The 24,392-nt window shown below is 39.6% G+C and overlaps 1 protein-coding gene across 5 annotated transcripts in view; it reads right to left on the bottom strand.

Moving 5' to 3' along the window:
- Positions 1–24,392, bottom strand: part of ARFIP1 (ADP ribosylation factor interacting protein 1) — a 104,530-nt gene that overhangs the window by 70,839 nt on the left and 9,299 nt on the right. For 3 of the 5 annotated variants that reach the window (XM_066280575.1, XM_066280543.1, XM_066280554.1), the window contains exons 2-3: positions 17,710–17,789; positions 3,284–3,385 (exon numbers count right to left, since the gene is read on the bottom strand). In XM_066280575.1, the coding sequence (XP_066136672.1) occupies positions 3,284–3,385; positions 17,710–17,787 (180 nt within the window). In that variant the 5' untranslated portion in view covers positions 17,788–17,789. Of the gene's footprint in view, positions 1–3,283; positions 3,386–17,709; positions 17,790–24,392 lie in introns of those variants that run through there. The other 2 variants (XM_066280564.1, XM_066280582.1) reach the window with 1 other exon arrangement.

Here is a 24,392-nt window from a genome sequence, read left to right on the forward strand (position 1 = left end):
CAGGCCGACGCTCTACCACTGAGCCAACCGGCTAGGGCCGAGTTTTTCTTAAACAAAAGTCTTTAGCTTTCATTAAATGGTTTGTTAGATATCAACTCCCTGATGGCATGCATTTTTTTTTCCGCTTTTTTTTTTTTTTTTTTTTTAATTCGTTTTTTAGAGAAGAGAGAGAGAAAGAAGGGGGGGGAAGGAGCAAGCAGGAAGCATCAACTTCCATATATGCCTTGACCGGGCAGGCCCAGGGTTTTGAACCGGCAACCTCAGCATTCCAGGTCGACGCTTTATCCACTGTGCCACCACAGGTCAGGCTGATGGCATGCATTTTTATTCTCTATTATATTCCCAGTACCTGGTATACAGCATATAAAAAATATTTGCAGCATAAATTTTCAAAAGGAAGTTGTTACCAAAAATAAGACAAAACAATCATCTAAAATTTTGGTCTAATAGGTTGAGATAATAGGAGTGTATAAAGGAAAGATAGAGTCTAATGATGGTAACTTGAGTTTCCTTATTATGTAGGTATATCTTAGTGTGTTTTTTTTTTTTTCTTTTTTTTTTTTTTTGAAGCTGGAGACAGGGAGAGACAGTCAGACAGGCTCCCGCATGCACCCGACCGGGATCCACCCGGCACGCCCACCAGGGGGCGATGCTCTGTCCACCAGGGGGCGATGCTCTGCCCATCCTGGGTGTCGCCATGTTGCAACCATCCTGGGCGTCGCCATGTTGTGACCAGAGCCACTCTAGCGCCTGGGGCAGAGGCCACAGAGCCATCCCCAGCGCCCGGGCCATCTTTGCTCCAATGGAGCCTTGGCTGTGGGAGGGGAAGAGAGAGACAGAGATGAAAGCATGGCGGAGGGGTGGAGAAGGAAATGGGCGCTTCTCCTATGTGCCCTGGCCGGGAATCGGATCCGGGTCCTCTGCACGCTAGGCCGACACTCTACCGCTGAGCCAACCGGCCAGGGCTCTTAGTGTTTTTAAAACCTGAAATGAAATTTTCCTTTGTGTACTCAAAATGAAAGGCTCTCTTTTTTCTACGAGTCACTCCATGTTGGGCTATATGTGCTTAGAAAACAAGTTAAAGCACTTGCAATTAAAATAAACTTCAAACCTGAGGACATATTGGTTCCCTCCAAAAGACTGCGGAGGCAAAAATAAGTGAAATCAACTAAAACAATCTACCTAAAACATTGGTTCTCAGAGGCAAGTTTCGCCTCACTCCTGGGGACATCTGGCAACATCTGGAGATATTTTGGCTTGTCACAACTGGAGGGTGCTACAGGTATCTAGTAGAAAGAGGCCAGGGATGCTGCTAACCATTTGATATGCCCAGACCAACGCCCCACAATAAATTCCTTGTTGTGAACTTATCTGGTCCAAAATGTCAATAATGTAGAGATTGAGAAATTCTGATCTAAAATATTACCTTCTGTTAAACTAAAATACCTAGCCTGACCTGTGGTGGCGCAGTGGATAAAGCATCGACCTGGAATGCTGAGGTTGCCAGTTCAAAACCCTGGGCTTGCCTGGTCAAGGCACATATGGGAGTTGAAGCTTCCTGCTCCTCCCCCCCTTCTCTCTCTCTCCCCTCTAAAATGAATAAATAAAAAAAAATAATTAAAAAACAAAACAAAACAAACCCCTAAAATACCTAATTCTCCAACACATAAAGAGAACCCTATTTAAACTGTAAAATAATTTAACTATCTTTCAACCATTTTCAAGAATATGAAAACTATATTTTTTAAAATTGTACACATGTACCAAATATAAAAAGGCCTGTTTAATGAAAATATCTCCAGAAGTAATAATCATCACTATCACTTCTAGGACTGTATTCAACATATTACTTATTTTATCCCATTTAATATTAATAGCCCCATGAAAGTAAGATTCTCATTTATAGAGATTAGAAAATAAAAACTAGAAGAGTTAAATACCTATCCAAGGATAAAGCACTAGAAATTGCATAGCTGAAATTTGAGCCCAGAATATCTCCAAACATATGGTGTTTCTATTATGCATTAAATTCCCATTTCAAATGAGAGGCAGATCAAAATTTAAATCAGCCCTGTTTCATTTTTACTGAGTCAAATATGCTTTAGAAAGAGAACAGCAAAGTCAGGAGTAGTCTACTTAGGAATTGTGTACTAAGGACACATTAAAAAAAAAAAAGGCCCTGGCCGGTTGGCTCAGCGGTAGAGCGTCGGCCTAGCGTGCGGAGGACCCGGGTTCGATTCCCGGCCAGGGCACACAGGAGAAGCGCCCATTTGCTTCTCCACCCCTCCGCCGCACTTTCCTCTCTGTCTCTCTCTTCCCCTCCCGCAGCCAAGGCTCCACTGGAGCAAAGATGGCCCGGGCTCTGGGGATGGCTCTGTGGCCTCTGCCCCAGGCGCTAGAGTGGCTCTGGTCGCAACATGGCGACGCCCAGGATGGGCAGAGCATCGCCCCCTGGTGGGCAGAGCTTCGCCCCATGGTGGGCGTGCCGGGTAGATCCCGGTCGGGCGCATGCGGGAGTCTGTCTGACTGTCTCTCCCTGTTTCCAGCTTCAGAAAAATGGAAAAAAAAAAAAATTAAAAAAAAAAAAAAAAAAAAGGATAATTTACAGTTAATATTTTTTCTCATAACAAACAAAATTAAGTAGCTTTATATAGTTATATGACAAAATAGTCAGACACATTCTCGTTCTGGTTATACAACAGAATTACTGAAAATAACATTAGCCTAAATGCTTACTGGTCTGAGCTTAATCTTGATAAATCACTAATATGACCTGCCTAGTCATCTCTACAGAATAAATTAGATTCCTGGCATTTTGGTCAACCTAAGAAAATATTTCTGCCCTGGCTGGCTGGCTCAGTGGTAAAGCATCAGCCTAGCATGTGGATGTCTGGGGTTTGATTCCCAGTCAGGGCACAGAGGAGAAGTGACCATCTGCTTCTCCACCTGTCCCCCTTTCCCTTCTCTCTCTCTCTCTTCTCCTCCCGCAGCCATGGCTTGATTGATTCAAGTGCATGGGCCCTGGGTGCTGTGGAGTCTCTGCCTCAGGTGTTAAAAATAGCTCAGTTGTAAGCATAGCTCCAGATGGGCAGAGCATTGGCCCCAGATGGGGATTGCTGGGTGGAGCCCCAGTCGGGGCACATGCAGGAGTCATCTCCCCTCCTCTCACTTGGAAAAGAAGAAAAAAAAAAAAGAAAGAAAGAAAATATTCCTATATTACTTTAGTCTCACCATTTAGGCTTATTATGATTCTTTGAGTTGAGAAAAAGAAAAGTGTTCTTACCCTATTAAAGCCATGTTCATGAGAATCATCAACTTCTCCATTACTAGTTACTGGAATTTCTGCTGCTGAATTTTTGGGAGATTCTTGAGCCATGATAGACTCCTAAAAAAAAAAAAAAAGGAGGAAAGAAACAGTCATGAATAACACTAAATCATAAAAAACTACATTCATGTTTATGGTACTTAAAAGCCACCATTATAGCATTTTAAAAAATAATTATAACCTTCCTAATACTTATATAATAAACATAATATTAATAAAACAAAGATGCATCTGGCTTTAAAACTGCACTCAAATTTCTCAATTAAAACAAGTTACTTGTTGTAAGCACCAGGGGGCAATATCTTTGCCTTTCTAAGAGTGTTATGATAGACTACCACTTACAACTGGAAGGTATTACAAAAAACCACACTTGGCTATTAATTTAACTAAAGGAGCTCTATTTTTCCAATTGCATATAATGGGTTTCTATGTCAGCTTTTGTCTAAAGAGTTTCCCTGATATAACAAAAAATCTAAATCTCTATACTAGGAAAATGAAGTTTTTACACTCTGACTTTACTGTTCTAAAAGTCAAATGATGTTTAAAAATACATTCCTTAATTTTATAACCATAGAAAATATAATTTTTTTCAGAAACTAATATGGTTAATCAATAATAGAATATAAATTATGACTGGTAAAAATTTTTCTTTCTCGAATCATATGTGATGTAATAAAAAATGTGTGGCTACAAGTTAAAATGAGAATTTCATATTTGTAAAGAATCTTAAAAGTAATCTATTTTCCCTTACTTTAAAAATAAAAAAGCTTCAGAGTCAATAAGCTGAACAACTTATTCTACTTTTCACAGAAAACAGGTGCCCCTTTCTCCTCACAGACATTTAACAATAGTGACCACTAGAAGAAAGGTCTTGACAGAGGTATATGATAGGAACTGAATCAATACCTAACAACATATGTTCTCATGCTCAGACCTGAAGCTAGCTGCTGCTCCTGATACCACACTGCAAGAATTACAAAATCAGATCAAACAATAAGAGTGTGTATGTGTATTTAATCTACAGGCCTGAATCTGCTCCCAATAACATTATTTTAGAGAATTATTATAGGCTGTCATACTACTAAAAGCATGTGATAGTGCAAATAGTTTTGTGGTCTACTCTCTATTTCTATAAAATACAAAAAGGCTTATTACAATATATTTCAGACATAAGATTGAGCAAATGAAGCCACACTTAATGAGTACATACTGTATGATTCAATTAAAAAAGAAACCAAAGAGTTATGATGATGGTAAGCAGAACAGTGGTTACTGTGGGGTGGAGAAATACTAAGTCTTAACTTTGATGGCAGAACTTCTTGTTTCTATTTCTGAATGTAAGGAGCTTAGAAGTTGCCCCTCCATCCTAACAACAAATAAAAAGCTGAAAAGACTGAAAAATCACAACTCTTCTTGGATTCATAAGTGAGGGGAAGACACGGGGCAAACTGCTGCTCCCCAAACTGGAGAGACAGACAGGCAAACACAGGGAGTCGTGGGTTATGAGAGCGAAGCCTCACCAGTGGAAACCACCTTAGGAACCAGTGTTCGGGTAGGGACACCTGAACTGGAATTGATGGATGCTCAGTGTTATGACTGCGAGAGTGACAAACTCCAGGGAGAATAATGAGAACCTCATAATATTGTGAGTTTTACCTCCAGGAGCTGGACCAGTTTACCACAGTAAATACCGGAGTAAAATACCCTCATCCTTCCAGCGGGGGAGGAGAAATGGAACCATTCTGAAATGTACCAGAGCATGTTGTTCTTCTTAACAAGGACTACCCTCAGGAGAAACCAGAACCTAACCTACTTGGCTATACTCAGTGCCTTACTGACCCGAGGAATAAAAAAACCCAAATTCAGCACACTCTGGCCACCCTAACACACCTAGGAGGAAACAGAGAAAAAAACCTGAGAAACATTTGTGAGTGAAGTCCACAGTCCAGAGGTACAGGCTCACTTAAGACTGAAACCTAACTATAGAACTATAAATGCTCCCCTCCTCCCATACCTCACCAACACATTGCTAAAGGCCTATGTATAGCAGTTCCTTTTACCCAATATATCATGTCTGGCTTTCAAGAAAGAATTAGCGGGCCTGACCAGTGGTGGTGCAATGGATAGAGCATCAACCTGGGATGCTGAGGTCTCAAGTTCAAAGCCCTGAGGTCACCAGCTTGAGTGTGGGGTCACTGGCTTGAGCCCAGAGGTCACTGGCTTGGAGCACAAAGTAAATGTCTTGAGCAAGGGGTCCCTGGCATGGCTGGAACCCCTCCCCAAGTCCAGGCACATATGAGAAGCAATCAATGAACAATTAAAGTGTCACAACTACAAGTTCATGCTTCTCATCTCTCTCTCCCTTCCTGCCTCGAAAAAGTAAAAGAAAGAATTGGTGGGTGTTCCAAAGGAAACACACACACACACACACACACACACACACACGTAATTTGAAGACAGAGAGCAAGCGTTACAGCTAGACATGGCAAAGATGTTGACCTTATAAGACCAGAAATTTAAAATAATAATGTTTAATTTGCTAAGGGCTGCAACAGATAAAGTAGATATCATGCCAGATGGGCAATGTAAGCAGAGTTACAGAGATCCTAAGAAAGAACAATAAAGAAATGCCAGAGCTCAAAATCATTGTAACAGAAATAAAGAATGCCTGTGATGGGCTTATTAGTAAGACTCAATAATGATTCTAGGGCAGGCAAACATTTCTTAGATAGGACACAAAACACATAAATAAAAACATTGAGCCCTGGCCGGTTGGCTCAGGGGTAGAGCATCGGCCAGGCGTGCAGGAGTCCCGGGTTCAATTCCCGGCCAGGGCACACAGGAGAAGTGCCCATCTGCTTCTCCACCCCTCCCCCTCTCCTTCCTCTCTGTCTCTTTCTTCCCCTCCCGCAGCCAAGGCTCCATTGGAGCAAAGTTGGCCCAGGCGCTGAGGATGGCTCTGTGGCCTCTGCCTCAGGCGCTAGAATGGCTCTGGTTGCAACAGAGCAACGCCCCAGATAAGCAGAGCATCACCCCCTGGTGGGCGTGCCGGGTGGATCCTGGTCTGGCGCATGCGGAAGTCTGTCTGAATGCCTCCCCATATCCAACTCCAGAAAAATACAAAAAAAAAAAAACCCAAAAAACAAAACAACCAAAACATTGATAACCTAGACTTCATCAATATTAGAAACTTCTCTTTAAAAGACAATATTAGCCTGACCAGGCGGTGGCGCAGTGGATAGAGTGTTGGACTAGTATGCAGAAGGACCCAGGTTCAAGACCCCGAGGTTGCCAGCTTGAGTGCAGGTTCATCTGGCTTGAGCAAAATAAAAAATGCTCACCAGCTTAGACCCAAGGTCACTGGCTCAAGCAAGGGGTTACTCGGTCTGCTGAAGGCCCACGGTCAAGGCACATATGAGAAAGTAATCAATGAACAACTAAGGTGTCGCAACGAAAAACTGATGATTGATGCTTCTCATCTCTCTCCGTTCCTGTCTGTCCCTATCTATCCCCCTCTCTCTGTCCCTGTAAAGAAAAAAGGGTACCAGGGGGCAATATCTTTGCCTTTCTAAGAGTGTTATGATAGACTACCACTTACAACTGGAAGGTATTACAAAAAACCACACTTGGCTATTAATTTAACTAAAGGAGCTCTACTTTTTTCTTTACAGAGACTCTCTCTCTCTGTCCCTGTAAAGAAAAAAGTAAAATAAATAAATAAATAAATAAATAAATAAATAAATAAATAAATAAATAACAATATTAAAGAAATAAAAAGGTGCCTGACCAGGCAGTGGTACAGTGGATAGAGCGCCGGACTGGGACATGGGAGGACCATGTTCGAGACCCCGAGGTTGCCAGCTTGAGCGTGGACTCATCTGGTTTGAACAAGGCTCATCAGCTTGAGCCCAAGGTCGCTGGCTCGAGCAAGGGGTCACTCAGTCTGCTGTAGCCCCCTGGTCAAGGCACATATGAGAAATTAATCAATGAACAACTAAGGAACCGCAACAAAGAATTGATGATGTTTCTCATCTATCTCCCTTCCTGTCTGTCTGTCCCTCTCTCTGATTCTCTCTGTCTCTGCCACAAGAAAAAAAGAAAAAGAAATAAAAAGGCAAGCCACAGATTGGGAGAAAACAGATGTAATATGTGAATATATCTGACAAATGAATATTATTCCAAATATATAAATAAGTCTTGAATTTTAATAAGAAGACAACATAAATAAAATATGGCCAAAATTTTAACAGGCATGCCACAAAACAAAATGTATGAATTAGCAAGTAAATACATGAAAAGATGTTCAACATCACTGATCATCACAGAAATGCAATTTAACCACAATAAGGTACAACTATACACGCAGTACAATGGCTGAAGTTTAAAAAGACTGACAATACCAATTGTTGGTAAAGACTAACTGGAACTTGCATACACTGCTGGAGAGAATATAAATTGGAGAAGTGTTTAGCAATTTCTTAAAAAAGTAAATACACTTGACCATATGATATGACTCAGCCATTCTACACCTAAGCATTTACCAGAGAAATGAAAACTAATGTCCTGATGAGGCTTGTATATGTGTATTCACACCAGATTTATTCATAGAGCCCAAAACTAAAAAAATAAAAAATGTCCACCAAAAGGTTAATGGCTAAACAAATTGTGTAAAATAATATAATGGAAAAGGCTTCAGCCTTAAAAAGTAATGCACTGCACTGACGTTATTGCACTGACGTATGCAATAACTGTTGTTTAATCTCAAAACATTATGCTAAACTAAAAAAGCCAGACACAAGAGAATACAAACTATAGCATTCATACATACACAGAATTTTAGAACATACAAAACTAATCTATCATGACAGATCAGCTACTGCCTAGAGAGAGAGGTTAGGGAGGGGAGGATTCACCGAAGGGGTACAGAAACTTTAGAATGATGATAGCATACTGTATCTTGATTATGATCATGGTTTCCCATGTTTATTAATTTGTCAAAACTCACTGGAATGTGCAGTATTTAAAATGGGCAAATGCCAGCCCTGGCCAGTTGGCTCATATGTAGAGCTCGGCCCATGTGTTGATGTCCTGGATTTCATTCCAGGTCAGGGCACATGACCTGCTTCTCCACCCTTCCTTCTCTATTCTCCCTCCCTCCCTCTCTCTCTATCTTTATTCCCTTCCCACAGCCATGGCTCGATTGGTTTGAGTGAGTTGGCCTCAGGAGCTGAGGATGGCTCAGGTGGCCTATGCCTCAGGGGCTAAAAATAGCTTGGTTGTCAAGCAACAGAGCAATGCCACAGATGGGCTGGACATCCCTCTGTAGAGGATGTGCTGTGGATCCTGGTCAGGGCACATGTGGGAGTGTCCCTCTGTCTCCCCTCCTCTCAAATAAATAAATAAATAAATAAAATGAACACATCTTTTATCATGTAAATTTTACTTCAATAAAGTTGATTTTTTTTTTTGTAACAGAGACATAGTCAGAGAGAGGGACAGATAGGGACAGACAGGAAGGGAGAAAGATGCTAAGCATCAATTCTTCCTTGTGGCTCCTTAGTTGTTCACTGATTGCTTTCTCATGTGTCTTGACCAGGAATGGGGGGTACTACAGCAGAGCGAGTGACCTTTTGCTCAAGCCAGCAACCTTGGGCTCAAGCTGGTGAGCCACGTTCAAGCCAAATGAGACTGCTTTCAAGCCGGCGACCTCAGGCTTTCAAACCTGGGTCCTCTGCGTCCCAGTCCAACGCTGTATCTACTACGTCACCGCCTGGTCAGACAAACTGTTGATATTTTTTAAGGGTAAAATTCCATTCTGCCATCTTTAATGATAAAGAATCTATTTTTTCTATATGCCCCAATTCACCTACAGAGCACACCCTAGTCTGATGAGGGCAGGCATATGGCCCTGGTCATAGTGCCCACATACAAGGAGGAACCAACTTGTAGCTCTGTAACTTAGTGGCAAAGTTGTCATTTTCCAAATATGTCTCCATTGACAAAAATAAATTAGACCAATACCCTCTCACTATAAAAATTACAGCAGAGTCCTAAGTGATATTTACTGACATATTCCCTGTTTAATCCAGAGCCTGAAAATCATAAGCCTCTCCTCTACGAGAATATTTAGAGCATGGCAGAGCATCAAAACAAATAAACAAACAAACAAACAAAAATACCCCTCTGTTCCTCCTCCTCAATATTTTAAAACAGAAAAAAAAAATCCTCTTTTTTGTTTGCCCAGGAAGGCTTCAGCCAAGTGTTACATCTATTTATTTTTCTGGCTGCCCAGCTACACCCCCCTTGCAATGTTGGGGAAAGCCTCTACAAGATGAGGCTAGGGAAAGGGAGAGCCTATGTCTTATTATATAAAATCTCAAAATAGCCTGACCTGTGGTGGTGCAGTGGATAAAGCATCAACCTGGAATGCTGAGGTCGCTGGTTCGAAACCCTGGGCTTGCCTGGTCAAGGCACATAGGAGAGTTGATGCTTCCTGTTCCTCCCCCTCTTTTCTCTCTTTCTCTCTACTCTCTCTCTACAACTGAATTAAAATAATTTTTTAAGAAGGTGCAAAATACTAGATAATCAAGCAACTTTCTCAATACTATATATAATAGCTATAACATGGCTCTCAAATTGCTTACAATCTGATCCTACCTACTTCTCCACCTGCTTCTCATGCCATACTCTCCCCTAACTTTCTCCATCCTGGCCAATTAGGCAACCTCATGTCTACTAAACTTCAGCTTCAGAATGTACAATGACTCTTCTCCTTGTCAATCCAACTCCTGGTCTATAGCCTTTTTCTGTAGCTGTACAAGACTTCGGCTAAAAGAAAAAGGCTCATGCCCTGGACGGTTGGCTCAGGGGTAGAGCGTTGGCCTGGCATGCAGGAGTCCCGGGTTCAATTCCTGGCCAGGGCACACAGGAGAAGCACCCATCTGCTTCTCCACCCCTCCCCCTCTCCTTCCTCTTTGTCTCTCTCTTCCCTTCCCGCAGCCAAGGCTTCACTGGAGCAAAGTTTGCCCGGGCGCTGAGGATGGCTCTGTGGCCTCTGCCTCAGGCGCTAGAATGGCTCTGATTGCAGCAGAGTGATGCCCCAAGATGGGCAGAGCATCGCCCCCTGGTGGGCGTGCCAGGTGGATCCCAGTCGGGCGCATGCGGGAGTCTGTCTGACTGCCTCCCCGTTTCCAGCTTCGGAAAAACACAAAATAAATAAATATTAAAAATAAAAGAAAAAAAAAAAGAACAACTTTCTTCCTTAAAAAAAAAAAAAAGCTTGTAATTTTTTCTGGCACTACTTATGCTTTGCAAATCCTGAAATTATACCTTGACATAATATTTTAAAAGGCTTTTTGTTCGATAGTCAGCATTTATAGGTGAATACCCCATGGAAAATAACATGTAAAATTAACAAAATTCGATCCCAAGACTAAATATTTATCTTAACAATAATGCAAGAGAAGGTATATGGAAATATTAACAGTAAAACCCAATTTCTAAAATTCTTAGAAACAAGGTAGAAACTTTCTAGAAAGAATGTAAAAGAATGTCTTAGCCTTAATTAGACTTCCGAGATTGTACACAGCATTTTATCTTCTAAAGCACACATTTAACATTGTTCTTTAATTTACCACTGAACAAGCAAAAATAGTTTTCCCAATTGTTTCTTAAATCTACCCTTTTAAAAAGTTATTTGAAAATTCATTTAAAAATCCAGTGAAATGTTCCCAATCCTCAGTTCACTGACTGCTTGTATTCAATGGGTATTTTGTTCTGCTATCAAATAAGTTATGTATTCATCTAATTTTTTTTTTTTTTTTCTTTTTTCTGAAGCTGGAAACAGGGAGAGACAGTCAGACAGACTCCCGCATGCGCCCGACCGGGATCCACCCGGCACGCCCACCATGGGGCGACGCTCTGCCCACCAGGGGGCGATGCTCTGCCCATCCTGGGCGTCGCCACGTTGGCGACCAGAGCCACTCCAGCGCCTGAGGCAGAGGCCACAGAGCCATCCCCAGCGCCCGGGCCATCTTTGCTCCAATGGAGCCTTGGCTGCGGGAGGGGAACAGAGAGACAGAGAGGAAAGCACGGCGGAGGCGTGGAGAAGCAAATGGGCGCTTCTCCTGTGTGCCCTGGCCGGGAATCAAACCCGGGTCCTCCACACGCTAGGCCGACGCTCTACCGCTGAGCCAACCGGCCAGGGCTGTATTCATCTAATTTAAAGGACTAAATTCTTAATTTCAGTCAATTCTACACAAAAGAACAGTAAAGAAAGTAAACAATGTGGAAGAAGAAAAGAAAGAAGAGAAGCTGAAAATATTCAACCCTAATTCTTACAGTTATGGTTTCAGACAATGAAGGTCGCAGGTGCTTAAGTGGACTAATTGTGCATGTTAACAGAGGCCATCTTTTGTTCCAATATCAAAAAACACAAATGCCTTATGTGTCAGATGAAATTATTTAGATTTTTCTTTGCCTACAAAAAGAGAAAGCAAGTCTATTGAACTCCTAATTCAAATGGTGTTTGAAATTTCCTTCCATATTAGTAAAATATGACCTTCTTGAAAAATGGTTCATGTCAGCCCTGGCCTAGCTGGCTCAGTGGCAGAGCATCAGCCCGGTGTGTGGATGTCCCAGGTTTGATTCCCAGTGATAGCACACAGGAAAAGTGACCATCTGCTTCTCCACTCCCCTCTTCCCCTTCTGCAGCCAGCTGGATTGGTTCAAGTGCATTAGCCTAGACGCTGAGGATGGATGGCTCCATGGAGCCTCCGTCTCAGGTGCTAAAAATAGCTCAGTTGCAAGCATAGCCCCAGACGGGGGTTGCAAGGTGGATCCTGGTTGGATCCTGGTCGGGGTGTATGTGGGAGTCTGTCTCTCTATCTCCCCTTCTCTCACTTGAAAAAGGAAAAAAAAAAAAGGTTATTGTATTTATTGTAAAGTGTTAATTCAACATGGTTCAAAGTATTAGGTGAACAAGCTACTGTATGGAATCTGAGAACTAACCAAAGTATCAGAAGATGTGAATTTAAGGACCAGTTCTGACTCTATTTACAACTTTAAAGAAGTCACTTTACTTCCCTAAGTCTCAATTTCCACATTTGTAAAATAAGATTATTAACCTTACCTATATATTACACAGCTATTAGAAGAATCAAATGTGCAATTGCTTATAAAACTAAAGATATTATAATTACAGTACATTAATTTCAGCTCAGGACCAACAGGACAGATATTGGGTAGTTCTACCAATACCAGCATTTACTAGTACAGCTTCTCTTCCTAACTTTGTTACTAAGGGTGCCCTAACTACATTTTTCTAAAATACACCAATATCAAGACAGTTGAATTATGGTTACAAATGTTATCATTTGTAGCCTTGTTCTTCTTTTTCTTTGTTCTATCTATCTTGGCAATTTTATGGTTTTAAAAGGAAGATGACCCTTAAACTGCTGTATTATTAAGTAATAGACAAAGCAAATGTGCTAAAATCCAGAGGATTATTAAATCTGGATGATGAGTACATGGGAATTCATTTACTATTTAACTTTTATTTCAAGTTGCAGTTTTTTTGTAACAAATACTTTATTAATGTCAACACCTAATTTGTCTTATATTTTCAACCCCTGCTAACCGAATGCTACATTTCAAATCTCCCAACTTCATCTTCTGCCTGTCACTCTCATTTCCATGTTAAGCAACCCTAGCTGCCAGCTACCACTTGACCCCCATTTCCTCCCAGTCCTTCCTCACTGATATTTGGTTCCAGCCACAGACCCCTCACCCTGGCTCCTCAAACACCAATCTTATTTTTGCCCTTGCTGTTTCCTCTTTCTAGGAGGTTCTTACTCCCAGGTTTTCACATGACTCTCCCTCTCATGCCATTCAGGTTTCTGCTCAAACATCATCTAAGAAGGGAAGCCGGACCAACCGGTATAAATCAGCACCCTTCAAGATTCTTTAGCCCCTTATCTTGCTTTATAGTAGTAAGGACTACTTTATACTGAATTATAAAATAATTTATGCCCTGGCCGGTTGGCTCAGCGGTAGAGCGTCGGCCTAGCGTGCGGAGGACCCGGGTTCGATTCCCGGCCAGGGCACACAGGAGAAGCGCCCATTTGCTTCTCCACCCCTCCGCCGCGCCTTCCTCTGTGTCTCTCTCTTCCCCTCCCGCAGCCAAGGCTCCATTGGAGCAAAGATGGCCCGGGCGCTGGGGATGGCTCTGTGGCCTCTGCCCCAGGCGCTAGAGTGGCTCTGGTCGCAACATGGCGACACCCAGGATGGGCAGAGCATTGCCCCCCGGTGGGCAGAGCGTCGCCCCATGGTGGGCGTGCCGGGTGGATCCCGGTCGGGTGCATGCGGGAGTCTGTCTGACTGTCTCTCCCTGTTTCCAGCTTCAGAAATATAAAAAAAGAAAAAAATAATAATAATTATATATGTTTAACATGTCTTGTCTCCCTCCCCAGTATTTACAATGTAAAAGCCAACTTCTCCTGACACTCAAAACCCTTCCACGACATGACCTACCCTTGTACAGATTATATACTTCTTCAGATACTGTACTAAATCAAAATTAACTCCTCACACTTTCTTATACATGTCTCTCAATTTCCTTCCTCTGTGTCTTTGTTTTGGCAGTGATTGTCATCACGCACATGTTCAAATTCTACCCTCACTGTAAGACTCAGTTTAATGCCACCTTCACTAATGTTCCTAGCTGATACTCTGAACTGCTACAGTTCTTCATCTGTGCCACTCTAGAGGCATTATTCTAGATTTTATTTATTAAAAAATTTTCTACATTAATCAACATGCACCTTGAGTGCAAGATCTGCACCCAATTCACCTTTTTGGGCCTCTGAGTTACTTACATAAAAAAAGAATGCAAATATCTGTATATTTTTCTTGGATATTAGAAACTGATATATGTATTAGTGTTACTATATTGAAGGGCATACAGAAAGAATTCAGTCAATAATCTCAGGATACATTAATAAATACCTGACACAGTTAATTTACTTGCTTTCCTTTGTTGTTGTTTCAAATACAACTTACTTACCTGTTTCCCAAACTTTTCTATCTTTAAATAATTTTTTCCTAATTAGTCTCTTACATTTACTAATATTTTCTACTTTCTTTGGGTTCAAGTCAGAGCTCTATACCTCTTTAGTTATGTTAAACCTTCCAGGTCTTTACTGCCTAATCTATAACACAAGGTAGAAAACCTCAACTGCACACATGGTTACAGTTGCATTAAATGAGATAATATGTATAAAACCCAGCCTGGCACCAAATAGACTCTCAGTGAATAGTGCCTATTAGGCTATTATTTCCTCTATAGATATAGAAGCAGCAGTTCAAACACATTTCAAGGTATGAAGTTTGAATATTAAAAATACAAAGAACAAAATCTACCTTTATGTGTTTTAAACATAATTGGAATAAAGTACAAAGTAAGCCAAGCTCATGTTTTCTTCTCTTTTTTTTTTTTAATTCAAAAAGAAAACAACCCGATGTCACACACACATAAAAATCTATATGTAGAAGAAGAAAGCATTTTTATGGTCACCGATGAAACAGACATTTTAATGAAAACAGCATGTGATCAGCGTGTTCTGCAATTAACTAGCTAAGAGATCATGAGCAAGGAAATTGACTTTACAGAACCTTAATGAACTTTAAGTCTCTTCTTGTTCAGGACTGATAATGTTTCACTATGTTCAAAAAGCTGGACTTCTTGTTGTTGTTTTCTACTGCTTTTAAAGAAATGAAAATTATCACCAGGTCACCACAGTCTATTCCAAAAAATATATAATACCAGTAGTCAGAATTCATTAATTCATCCAATTGACCACCAGTATGTGCAAAGCTCTGCTAAGATTAGGATTAGGAAAATTCTTATGTATAGAACATTTAAAATTAAGAGAATGGCCAAAATATATTCAGAGGTACAAAATATTAAAAAGAAAAACTCTTGTAACTAAATTTGACCCCAAAAATGTTTTCATTATGAATTTTGCAAAAAAGCATTTTTATGTTAGTAGAATACTAATAAATAGAGAATTATAAGTCACAAAATATTCCTAAATCCTACTTCAGTTAACTGTAAACTTACATAATGCTTTTTAATTAGGTCACAAATTCATATTACACTCATACCTGGTGTGGTGTTTTTTTTAAAAAAAAACAGTATTTCCTGTGGATGGTGCACATTTGGGGATGGCTAAAAATGCAGGGAATGCCAAAGATGGATTTTATCATTAATTTATAGACTTTTATAGGAGGCAGATCTTTTACACTGCAGAATCTGCACAGCAGTGTGAGGCCTCTTTCAGTCTATTGGGGGTGGCGGATACCACCTTTGGAATTTTTCTGCTCTAGGAAAAGTTCTAGCATGGAAAAAATTCAGCAACATGCTCTATATTTGAGCGGAATCTGCTGCACCCTCCCACTGACTTGAATAGGAGAGGAAGAAATGTGTTGGAACTGTCATTTCTGCCATACAGGGGATCTCTCTTCTGCGAAATCCACGGGTCTCCCATTGAAGTAAATGAGATGTGGATTCCACCGCAGAAACCGCTGCTTTATAGTTTGAAAGAGCCCTGAAACATACCATGCTGTGCAGAAACTGCAGTGTATCATATGATGTAGTTCACACTGTTCTATACAGAAAACTTGCCACTAATCTGGAAAAAACAGATCCATTAGTTAAGCAGCTATTTACGAAATGGTAGCCCCAATACACTAGGTAAGGAGGCCCATTAGTAATAAATATTTCTCAATATATAATTAAATATTGTTTTTGTGATTAATCACTGTTTAAATTATGTTTGATTTGTAGCAATGAGAATACATAATGCATATCAGGTATTTACATTCCAAATCATAACTGTAGCAAAATTACAGTTATGAAGTAGCCACCAAAATTATTTTTTGGGCCTGACCTGTGGTGGCGCAGTGGATAAAGCGTTGACCTGGAAATGCTGAGGTCGCCGGTTCGAAACCCTGGGCTTGCCTGGTCAAGGCACATATGGGAGTTGATGCTTCCAGCTCCTCCCCCCTTTCTCTCTCTCTCTGTCTCTCTCTCTCTCTGTCTCTCCCTCTCCTCTCTAAAATGAATAAATAAAAAATTTTAAAAAAAAATTATTTTTTGGTTTGGGGTCACCGCAACATGAGGAACTGTATTGCGGGGTCACAGCATTAGAAAAGTTGAGAACCACTGCACTAAACTTTTTCTGATCATCATTCAACAGTACAGATTCAGAGATCTGATCATAAAGAAATCAAATCTACAAGTTAAGATAAATACAGTATCTCAGACCTAAATATAATTACAACACTGCTTTGAAAAATGGTCAAAGCCAAACTATTTTAAATTACAACAAATCCTGAATCCTCCAAAGATAATACATAATTTGCCAACCAGAACTCATCTTTGGCTGTTAAACTAAAAATAAACTATCTAGATCTAAATCCTATGTTAAAGCTTGTCACACAGATTCACAGTGTCTCGGTTTGACTGAAGAAAAGCTGTGCCTATTATGCCACATATACAAAGAGCAAACTGGTTCAGAACCATTGCAACTGGAGTCAGAATTCTAGCCTTGCCAATTCTAAACGTCAGTCACTACCTCTCTGAAGGTTAAATATGTTCAACAAATAAAGGGAGAAAATAATAATTATTCTACTTACCTAAATGCACTATAACAAATTGTCCCAAGGACCAAGGTGAGACAATATGAAAGTGCTACTCTGTAAGCACTCTAAGTATCTCAGGCATTATTAGGTATTCAAAAACTACCTAGTGACTTGATTTCAATATAAAATTAACCTCCTAATATATTTTCCTTTATTCTAATGAACTAGTACAGTGATTCTTAGGTGTTATATATTGGAATTACCTGTAGAACTTCCAAAAACAAAACAAAAAAACACACATGTCCCTGTATTTGTCACTGTATCACTGTATATTCTGGCTCAGGGAGTCTGAAATCCAGAACTCAGTATTTCAAGTAAAACAAAACAAAAACAACTCTACACTTGGATTCTGATGCATACTTAACTAAAGAACATATGAGAGTAGATGAACTAAAATGTGAAACTTAACTACTATTATTTCAACAGAAACCTCATTTCATATTTAAACTAGAAATACAGTTTGACCCCTACTTTTATGTTCACTTTTATGTGAAAAGGCAAAGGGCAACTTACTTCCGATTATGAAGACATCTCTCCCTTCCTACGCCTTTCCTGTGTCTAAGTGCGTAAAAGAGTTTCTTTAGAATGACACATGTTTAGACCAACTAACTTAGTTTGTAAAGTCTAAAACTTTGATTGAGATGGGCTGACTTTAATTAACAGTGTAAATGCCACCCAATCACCTCAGAATTAGACTTGACTTCTTCTCTGGCTGGTCTAGATGCACCACGAGTAGTAGTATCATTGCTGCAGTCAGACATGCCTAAAAATAAAATGTGTTAAATACACATTAAAAAATTAGTTAAAAGCTGTATCACCTCACCAACAGCCTTACAAATATTCCACAACACAACAAATTTACTTCAATCATAATTTGCTTTGCAAAACTACATACAATCATGTAAGTATCTATTGATTATAACAGGTGAACAAACAAAACCAAATATTCAGAAAATGTATGCAGAATGTAAGAATACATATCTCCATAATTAAAAAATAAATTCATAAAATCATTTTAGATGTGAAACAATTTAAAAGGTTAATATAGATGGTGTTCATAATTTTACATAAATACTGTTAATATAATTAGTAAAAGTTTTTCACAGGGTATTATACCCACACACACATATATGTATGTATATGTATAGGTTTCCTTGACTTTATTCATGGAGAGGGCTAGAAGCAGTGATAGTCAGTAGCATGAGTTAACCTGGTATTCCAACTTTGGCTCTACATGCCATTCTCCAATAAAAGGGACCAGAGTTCTTAAGGAGAAGTGGTTGATTCTAAGGCTGGAGCAAGAAATATACAAGATGAACCTGACATATATTTTTGTGTCAAAAGTAAGAAAAAAATTTTTAAAAAGAGAGGGGAACTTGTCAAAAGAACAAAGAAGGAGCCCCTCGTGGTCAAGGGTAGAACAAAGTGAGCAACAAAATAAATGATAGTACTGGATTTAAACCCACAGAATGAAGCAAATATTAGTGAGGTATACTGACATAAATAATCTAGTAAATAAGCAAATGGGAGCAAAAAGACAATTCTTTCTCACAACAGAATCTCAATTAATAAACAGAGAAAAATAAAGAGGAAAGCTATCACCATTCGATTAGACAATAAATGTTGCAGATGATATCCACTGATGAATACAAAAATCAGAGGGCAAAATTTGAGGACAAACAGGATTTATATAGTTTCCAAACATCTCCCACAAGCTACTTACCTACTGAAAAGGAAAGATAGTAAGTGAAGAAACTGAACAGATCTAACTTAACCAATTGATAAGTAATCATCAGTAGTAAGACATATCAACCTTGTAATGCCTTTGACACATGCACTGAGGGTGCATCATTTTTCTGACCTTGCCAAAAATGCATAAGCTCAGTCCAATCATGAGAAAACCTTGTACAAACCAAAATTAAGGTACATTCTGCAAAATAATTGATCAGTGCTCTTCAAATTGTCATGGTCATGAAAGATAAATATGAGGAAGTTATGGTTTAAAGGACACTATAGAGAAATAACTAAATTCAATGAGAGTTCCTAAATGAGATCCTAAAAAGGGTTAGTTGACAATTTGGTGAAATTCTAATAAAGTCTATAGCTTAGTTAATAATACTGTACAAATGTTTCCCATACTATATAACTGTTTTTTCCTACTCTTTTTCTTTCTTTCTTTTTTTGCAAGAGAAAGAGAGAGGGACAGACAGGGACATACAGGAAGGGAGAGAGATGAGATCAATTCTTCGTTTCAGCACCTTAGTTGTTCATTGATTGCTTTCTCATATGTGCCTTGACGGGGGGGGGGGGGGGGGGGGGGGGCTCCAGCTGAACCAGTGACCCCTTGCTCAAGCCAGTGACCTTGGGCTTCAAGCCAGCGACCTTTGGGCTCAAGCCTACAACCATGGAGTCATGTCTATCTATGATCCCATGCTCAAACCAGTGACCCCGCTGGTGAGCCTACACTCAAGCCAGATGAGCCCACACTCAAGCCAGATGAACCCGCGCTCAAGCCAGCAACTTCAGGGTTTCAAACCAAGGTCCTCAGCATCCCAGGCCGTCGCTCCATTCACTAAGCCACCACCTGGTCAGGCTATATTTCCTATCCTTCATAATTATATTATGGTTATATAAGGTATTACATTACGGGAGGAGGAGTGGGGACTATAAGGAAATTTTCTTTACAATTTTTTAAGTCTAAAATGAGATAAAAATAAAAGCTTTTTAAAAACAATAAGGAGCCCTGGCAGGGTAGCTCAGTTGGTTAAAGCATCATCCTAATACTCTAAGGTGGCAAAATTTGATCCCTGGTCAGGGCACATACAAGAATTAACCAATTAATGCATAAACAAGTAGAACAACAAAATCAGTATTTCTCTTTCTCTTCTTCTCTCTGTCCCTTGCCCTTTCTCTCTGAAATCAATAAATTAAAAATTAAAAAAAAATTTTTTTTAAATAGCCTGACTTGTGGTGGCACAGTGGATACAGTGTCATCCTGGAATGCTGAAGTCACCAGTTCAAACCCTGGGCTTGCCTGGTCAAGGCACATATGGGAGTTGATGCTTCATGCTCCTCCCCCCCTTCTCTCTTTATCTCTCTCCTCTCTAAAATGAATAAAAAATTTAAAAACAGTAAGGAATGGCCCTGGCCAGTTGGCTCAGTGGTAGAGCGTCGGCCTGGTGTGCAGGAGTCCCGGGTTCGATTCCTGGCCAGGGCACACAGGAGAGGCGCCCATCTGCTTCTCCACCCCTCCCCCCCTCCTTCCTCTCCGTCTCTCTCAGTCAAGGCTCCATTGGAGCAAAGTTGGCTCAGGCGCTGAGGTTGGTTCCATGGCCTCTGCTTCAGGCGCTAGAATGGCTCTGATTGCAGCAGAGCAACACCCTGGTGGGCGTGCCGGGTGGATCCCAGTCAGGCGCATGCGGGAGTCTGTCTGACTGCCTCCCCGTTTCCAACTTCAGAGAAATAAAAAAAAAAAAAAAAATGAAAGAAAAAAAAAACAGTAAGGAATTCTAGCAAAGATAGAGAAATTACCCTTAGATAGGAGGAGGAAATCGCTTCCACTGAGGTAATAAAAGGAGGAAGGAACTGTGGAGACATCCAAGAGTGAAACTGAAAATAAGTTAAGTCAGTTCATTTTTGCTACCTTGTACTTTCTTGTAAAATAGAAGTTATCATCTGCTCCCCTGTATTAAACAGCAGCACCAATTAGGAAAATATATCATTATCATCCAGTTCAAGAAAAGACCAAATAACCCCAGGCAGAGAAACAGGAAATCAAGTTTCTGAGAATTACAGAAATAAGTACTAAATCTGTGTTTAATTCATATTCTTGAAAGGTTTTGACCTTCTTCACATTTATTTTTTAAAAGTTTGTTCATAACTTTGATGGCTAACATACATGGGAAATGACAAGATTTTTTTTAATGTTTATTCTTATTGATTTCTGAGAAAGGGAGAGGGAGAGAGAGAGAGAAACACTGATCTGCTCCTGTATGTGCCCTGACCAGGAATCAAACCTGCAACCTCTACACTTGGGAACAACGCTCTAACCAACCAAATTATTAGTCCAAGGCTATGGGAAATAAAAAGATTAAAAAAATTAATAACGTAATTTGTATTGTTTAAAAAGTTTTCTTGTCTTTACATAAATTCACAGTTATCTTTTAAAAATGGTCTTCAAAATAGAATGATAATTACTATTACAAAACTACCATTAATGTTCAGACTTCATAGGTACATTTATACTGGAGGCCAAAGATGCCTATCTCTGGGGCTCTACTTCTTTAAATCAGCCAAAGGTATTCATTAACTAATGAGTGTAAGAACCAATTACCTATAAAGTTGAATTACTAATTAATATTTGTAAAAAAAAAAAAGCATAAATAATACCACCTGAAGTTTATTATAATTCACCCAACTGTTTGCAGTTGTTTTGATTTTATGATCAAAATCACATTTTGATTTCTATAAACTAAACAGACTAGATCTATCCAAAGGGAAACTATGATATATTAAGAACTTTAACCAGAATTTAATAAGTATTCTATACCCTCATACAATTAAATGCATTTAGGGTCTTCCTAGAACCCAGGAAAGAGAGGGCAGAAGGTACTAGATTTGCCAAGATCCTGGAAATTAAGAAAAAACAAAAAGACTCCATGAATACCAGAAAACATAAAAAAAATGGCATTAGAGTCTCCATGATGCCAATAAATTCAAGACTCAGGAGCTTAAAGGATCTACATAGAGAATGAGTGTTGCTGATCAGAAATCATGTCGTGAGGTTTTCAAATTAAGGCATTCACACACCCTGAAATAGTGTGAAATAGTATGCTTAAAATACTGAAAGGCAGATATAAACAAGGTGATATAAAAAGGATAAACACAGCATCATACTGGAATAAGAATTTATACTCCTTTTATTAAAGGAAGTATGATATTATAGAGCCTAAAGCAAAATCCATTTAAATAAAACAATACATATATGTCTTCTAAGAAATATGCTGAATTTTTGTGATAAAATATGAGTCTCCAAAGAAACATCTGAAGGGTTATTCTTTTGGGGGTACTTAAGTAAAAAGTTGGCAAAATGCTATAAATATTATATAATACATGGGACCAAGGAGTTCTGTCAAAGACAATGCTAAGTTGGTAAATATAGAAAACTCAGGGCAAAAGGTAGCAAAACAATTTTTTATGATGGTAATTTTTTTTTTTTTTGTATTTTTCTGAAGTTGGAAACGGGGAGGCAGTCAGACAAGACTCCCGCATGCGCTCGACTGGGATCCACCTGGCTTGCCCACCAGGGGGCGATGCACTACCCATCTGGGGCGTTGCTCTGTTGGAACCAGAGCCATTCTAGCACCTGAGGCAGAGGCCATGGAGCCATCCTCAGCGCCCGGGCCAACTTTGCTCCAATGGAGCCTCAGCTGCGGGAGGGGAAAAGAGAGACAGAGAGGAAGGAGAGGGGGAGGGGTGGAGAAGCAGATGGGCGCTTCTCCTGTGTGCCCTGGCCGGGAATTGAACCCGGTACTCCTGCACACCAGGCCGACGCTCTACGACTGAGCCAACTGACCAGGCCGGTAATTTTCTTAAAATAGGAAAAAAATCCTTCTCCCTGTCTAATGCGAATGACATTGAACTGAAAATGGTTAACCACATAATACGTTTAAAGGACATTACACTTCCTTTCAAAAGTAGAATACCCAAATAAAAAGAAACAAGATGATAAAAAAAAATCATTTACATTATGCTGCTGTCTTTATGTCAACAACTATTTGGTATCTGCAAAAGCTATTTTGCTAGACATCAACTATCTATAAGTTCTTTTAGATAGTGATAAATCAAGTTCCAGTTGCTCACTGAGTTAAACACATCAGTCTAGACAATTCAAAAGGAGAAAGCTTTAACAAAATGTAGATAATTCTCAATTACATCTAGTAATGGGAAAGAGTTTAAAAATCAACCTAACAGAAATTCAACTATTCCCATCCCCACCATCATTACCAATGTTTAACCAAGTAACTAAATTAACTGTTTGGAGAAGTCTTTTTATTTTTCCTACTCAGATTATGTTACAGAGAAACTAATGAGAAGTAAAATGATAAGACTCTCAAAACTAAATTACTCCCTGAAAGAAAACTAGCTGTAAATAAGCTCTAAATTATTTAGTGCATTGTGGCCTCATTCTTCATAGATGACTAGCTAAGTTCCAGAACATTAGCAATGAGGCTGACCAAGAACCAAGAGAACTGGAGAGTTACTTTACCTCTATTACTCAAGTTCTCAAAACCATCTAAAATAAACCCCTCACTATTCACAAGTAATTTTTTTCAATGGAAAAAAGCTCAGAGTAAATCATCTAAGAATACGGATTAATATAGACATAATTACATATAGAAATATTTATAGATACGTATATAATAAGTATGTATTTCCTAGAGGCAACCCCAACAATAATAAGAACATATACAGTAATGCCCAAATCTTGTTTTCTAGTATCATTCTTCCATAAATGGAACCAGCGCTCCTTAGAGATTTGGCTGAGTCTAGGACTGTAGCAGGAAATACACAAGATGAGCCTGGAGCATCTTGTAGTGTCAGAAAGTAAAAGGTGCTTTAAAAAACCCGCGTAACAGCAACAAAAAACTCACAATGATGGGGATATGTCAAAGGAATACAGCAGGGGTCGGGAACCTTTTTGGCTGAGAGAGCCATGAACACCACATATTTTAAAATGTAATTCCGTGAGAGCCATACAATGACCCATGTACCTTATGCATTATCCAATAAAAATTTGGTGTTGTCCCGGAGGACAGCTGTGATTGGCTCCTGCCACCTGCAACCATGAACATGAGCGGTAGGAAATGAATGGATTGTAATACATGAGAATGTTTTATATTTTTAACGTTATTATTTTTTTATTAAAGATTTGTCTGCGAGCCAGATGCAGCCATCAAAAGAGCCACATCTGGCTCGCAAGCCATTGGTTCCTGACCACTGGAATACAGGAACCAAATGAAAGAGCTCCTAATGGCCAAAGCTGGAACAATTTGTATTCCAGCAACAAAATAAGTAAGACTACTAGATTACAAATCAGAGTATATAATAAATATCCATGAGCCAATATTGATATACATATAAATGATTGAATAATAAGTGGTGGTGGGGGAGAGGCAAATACAGTACCCCCTGCAGAAGAATTCATCAAAGTTTACTGCTCCACAATTAAGTTTGTGTACTGCTCCACTGTTAAGTAGGTGAAACATAACTTCCCCACTTTTTAAGTGTGCGTTTCCTGTAGTGACTTTCTTGTAAGAAATACAATATGCCTAAAGAGGAGGGAAAAAAGTAACTTTACAATGGA

Source organism: Saccopteryx bilineata, chromosome 1 (assembly GCF_036850765.1).
Source record: "Saccopteryx bilineata isolate mSacBil1 chromosome 1, mSacBil1_pri_phased_curated, whole genome shotgun sequence".
In the NCBI taxonomy this organism is placed as follows: domain Eukaryota; kingdom Metazoa; phylum Chordata; class Mammalia; order Chiroptera; family Emballonuridae; genus Saccopteryx; species Saccopteryx bilineata.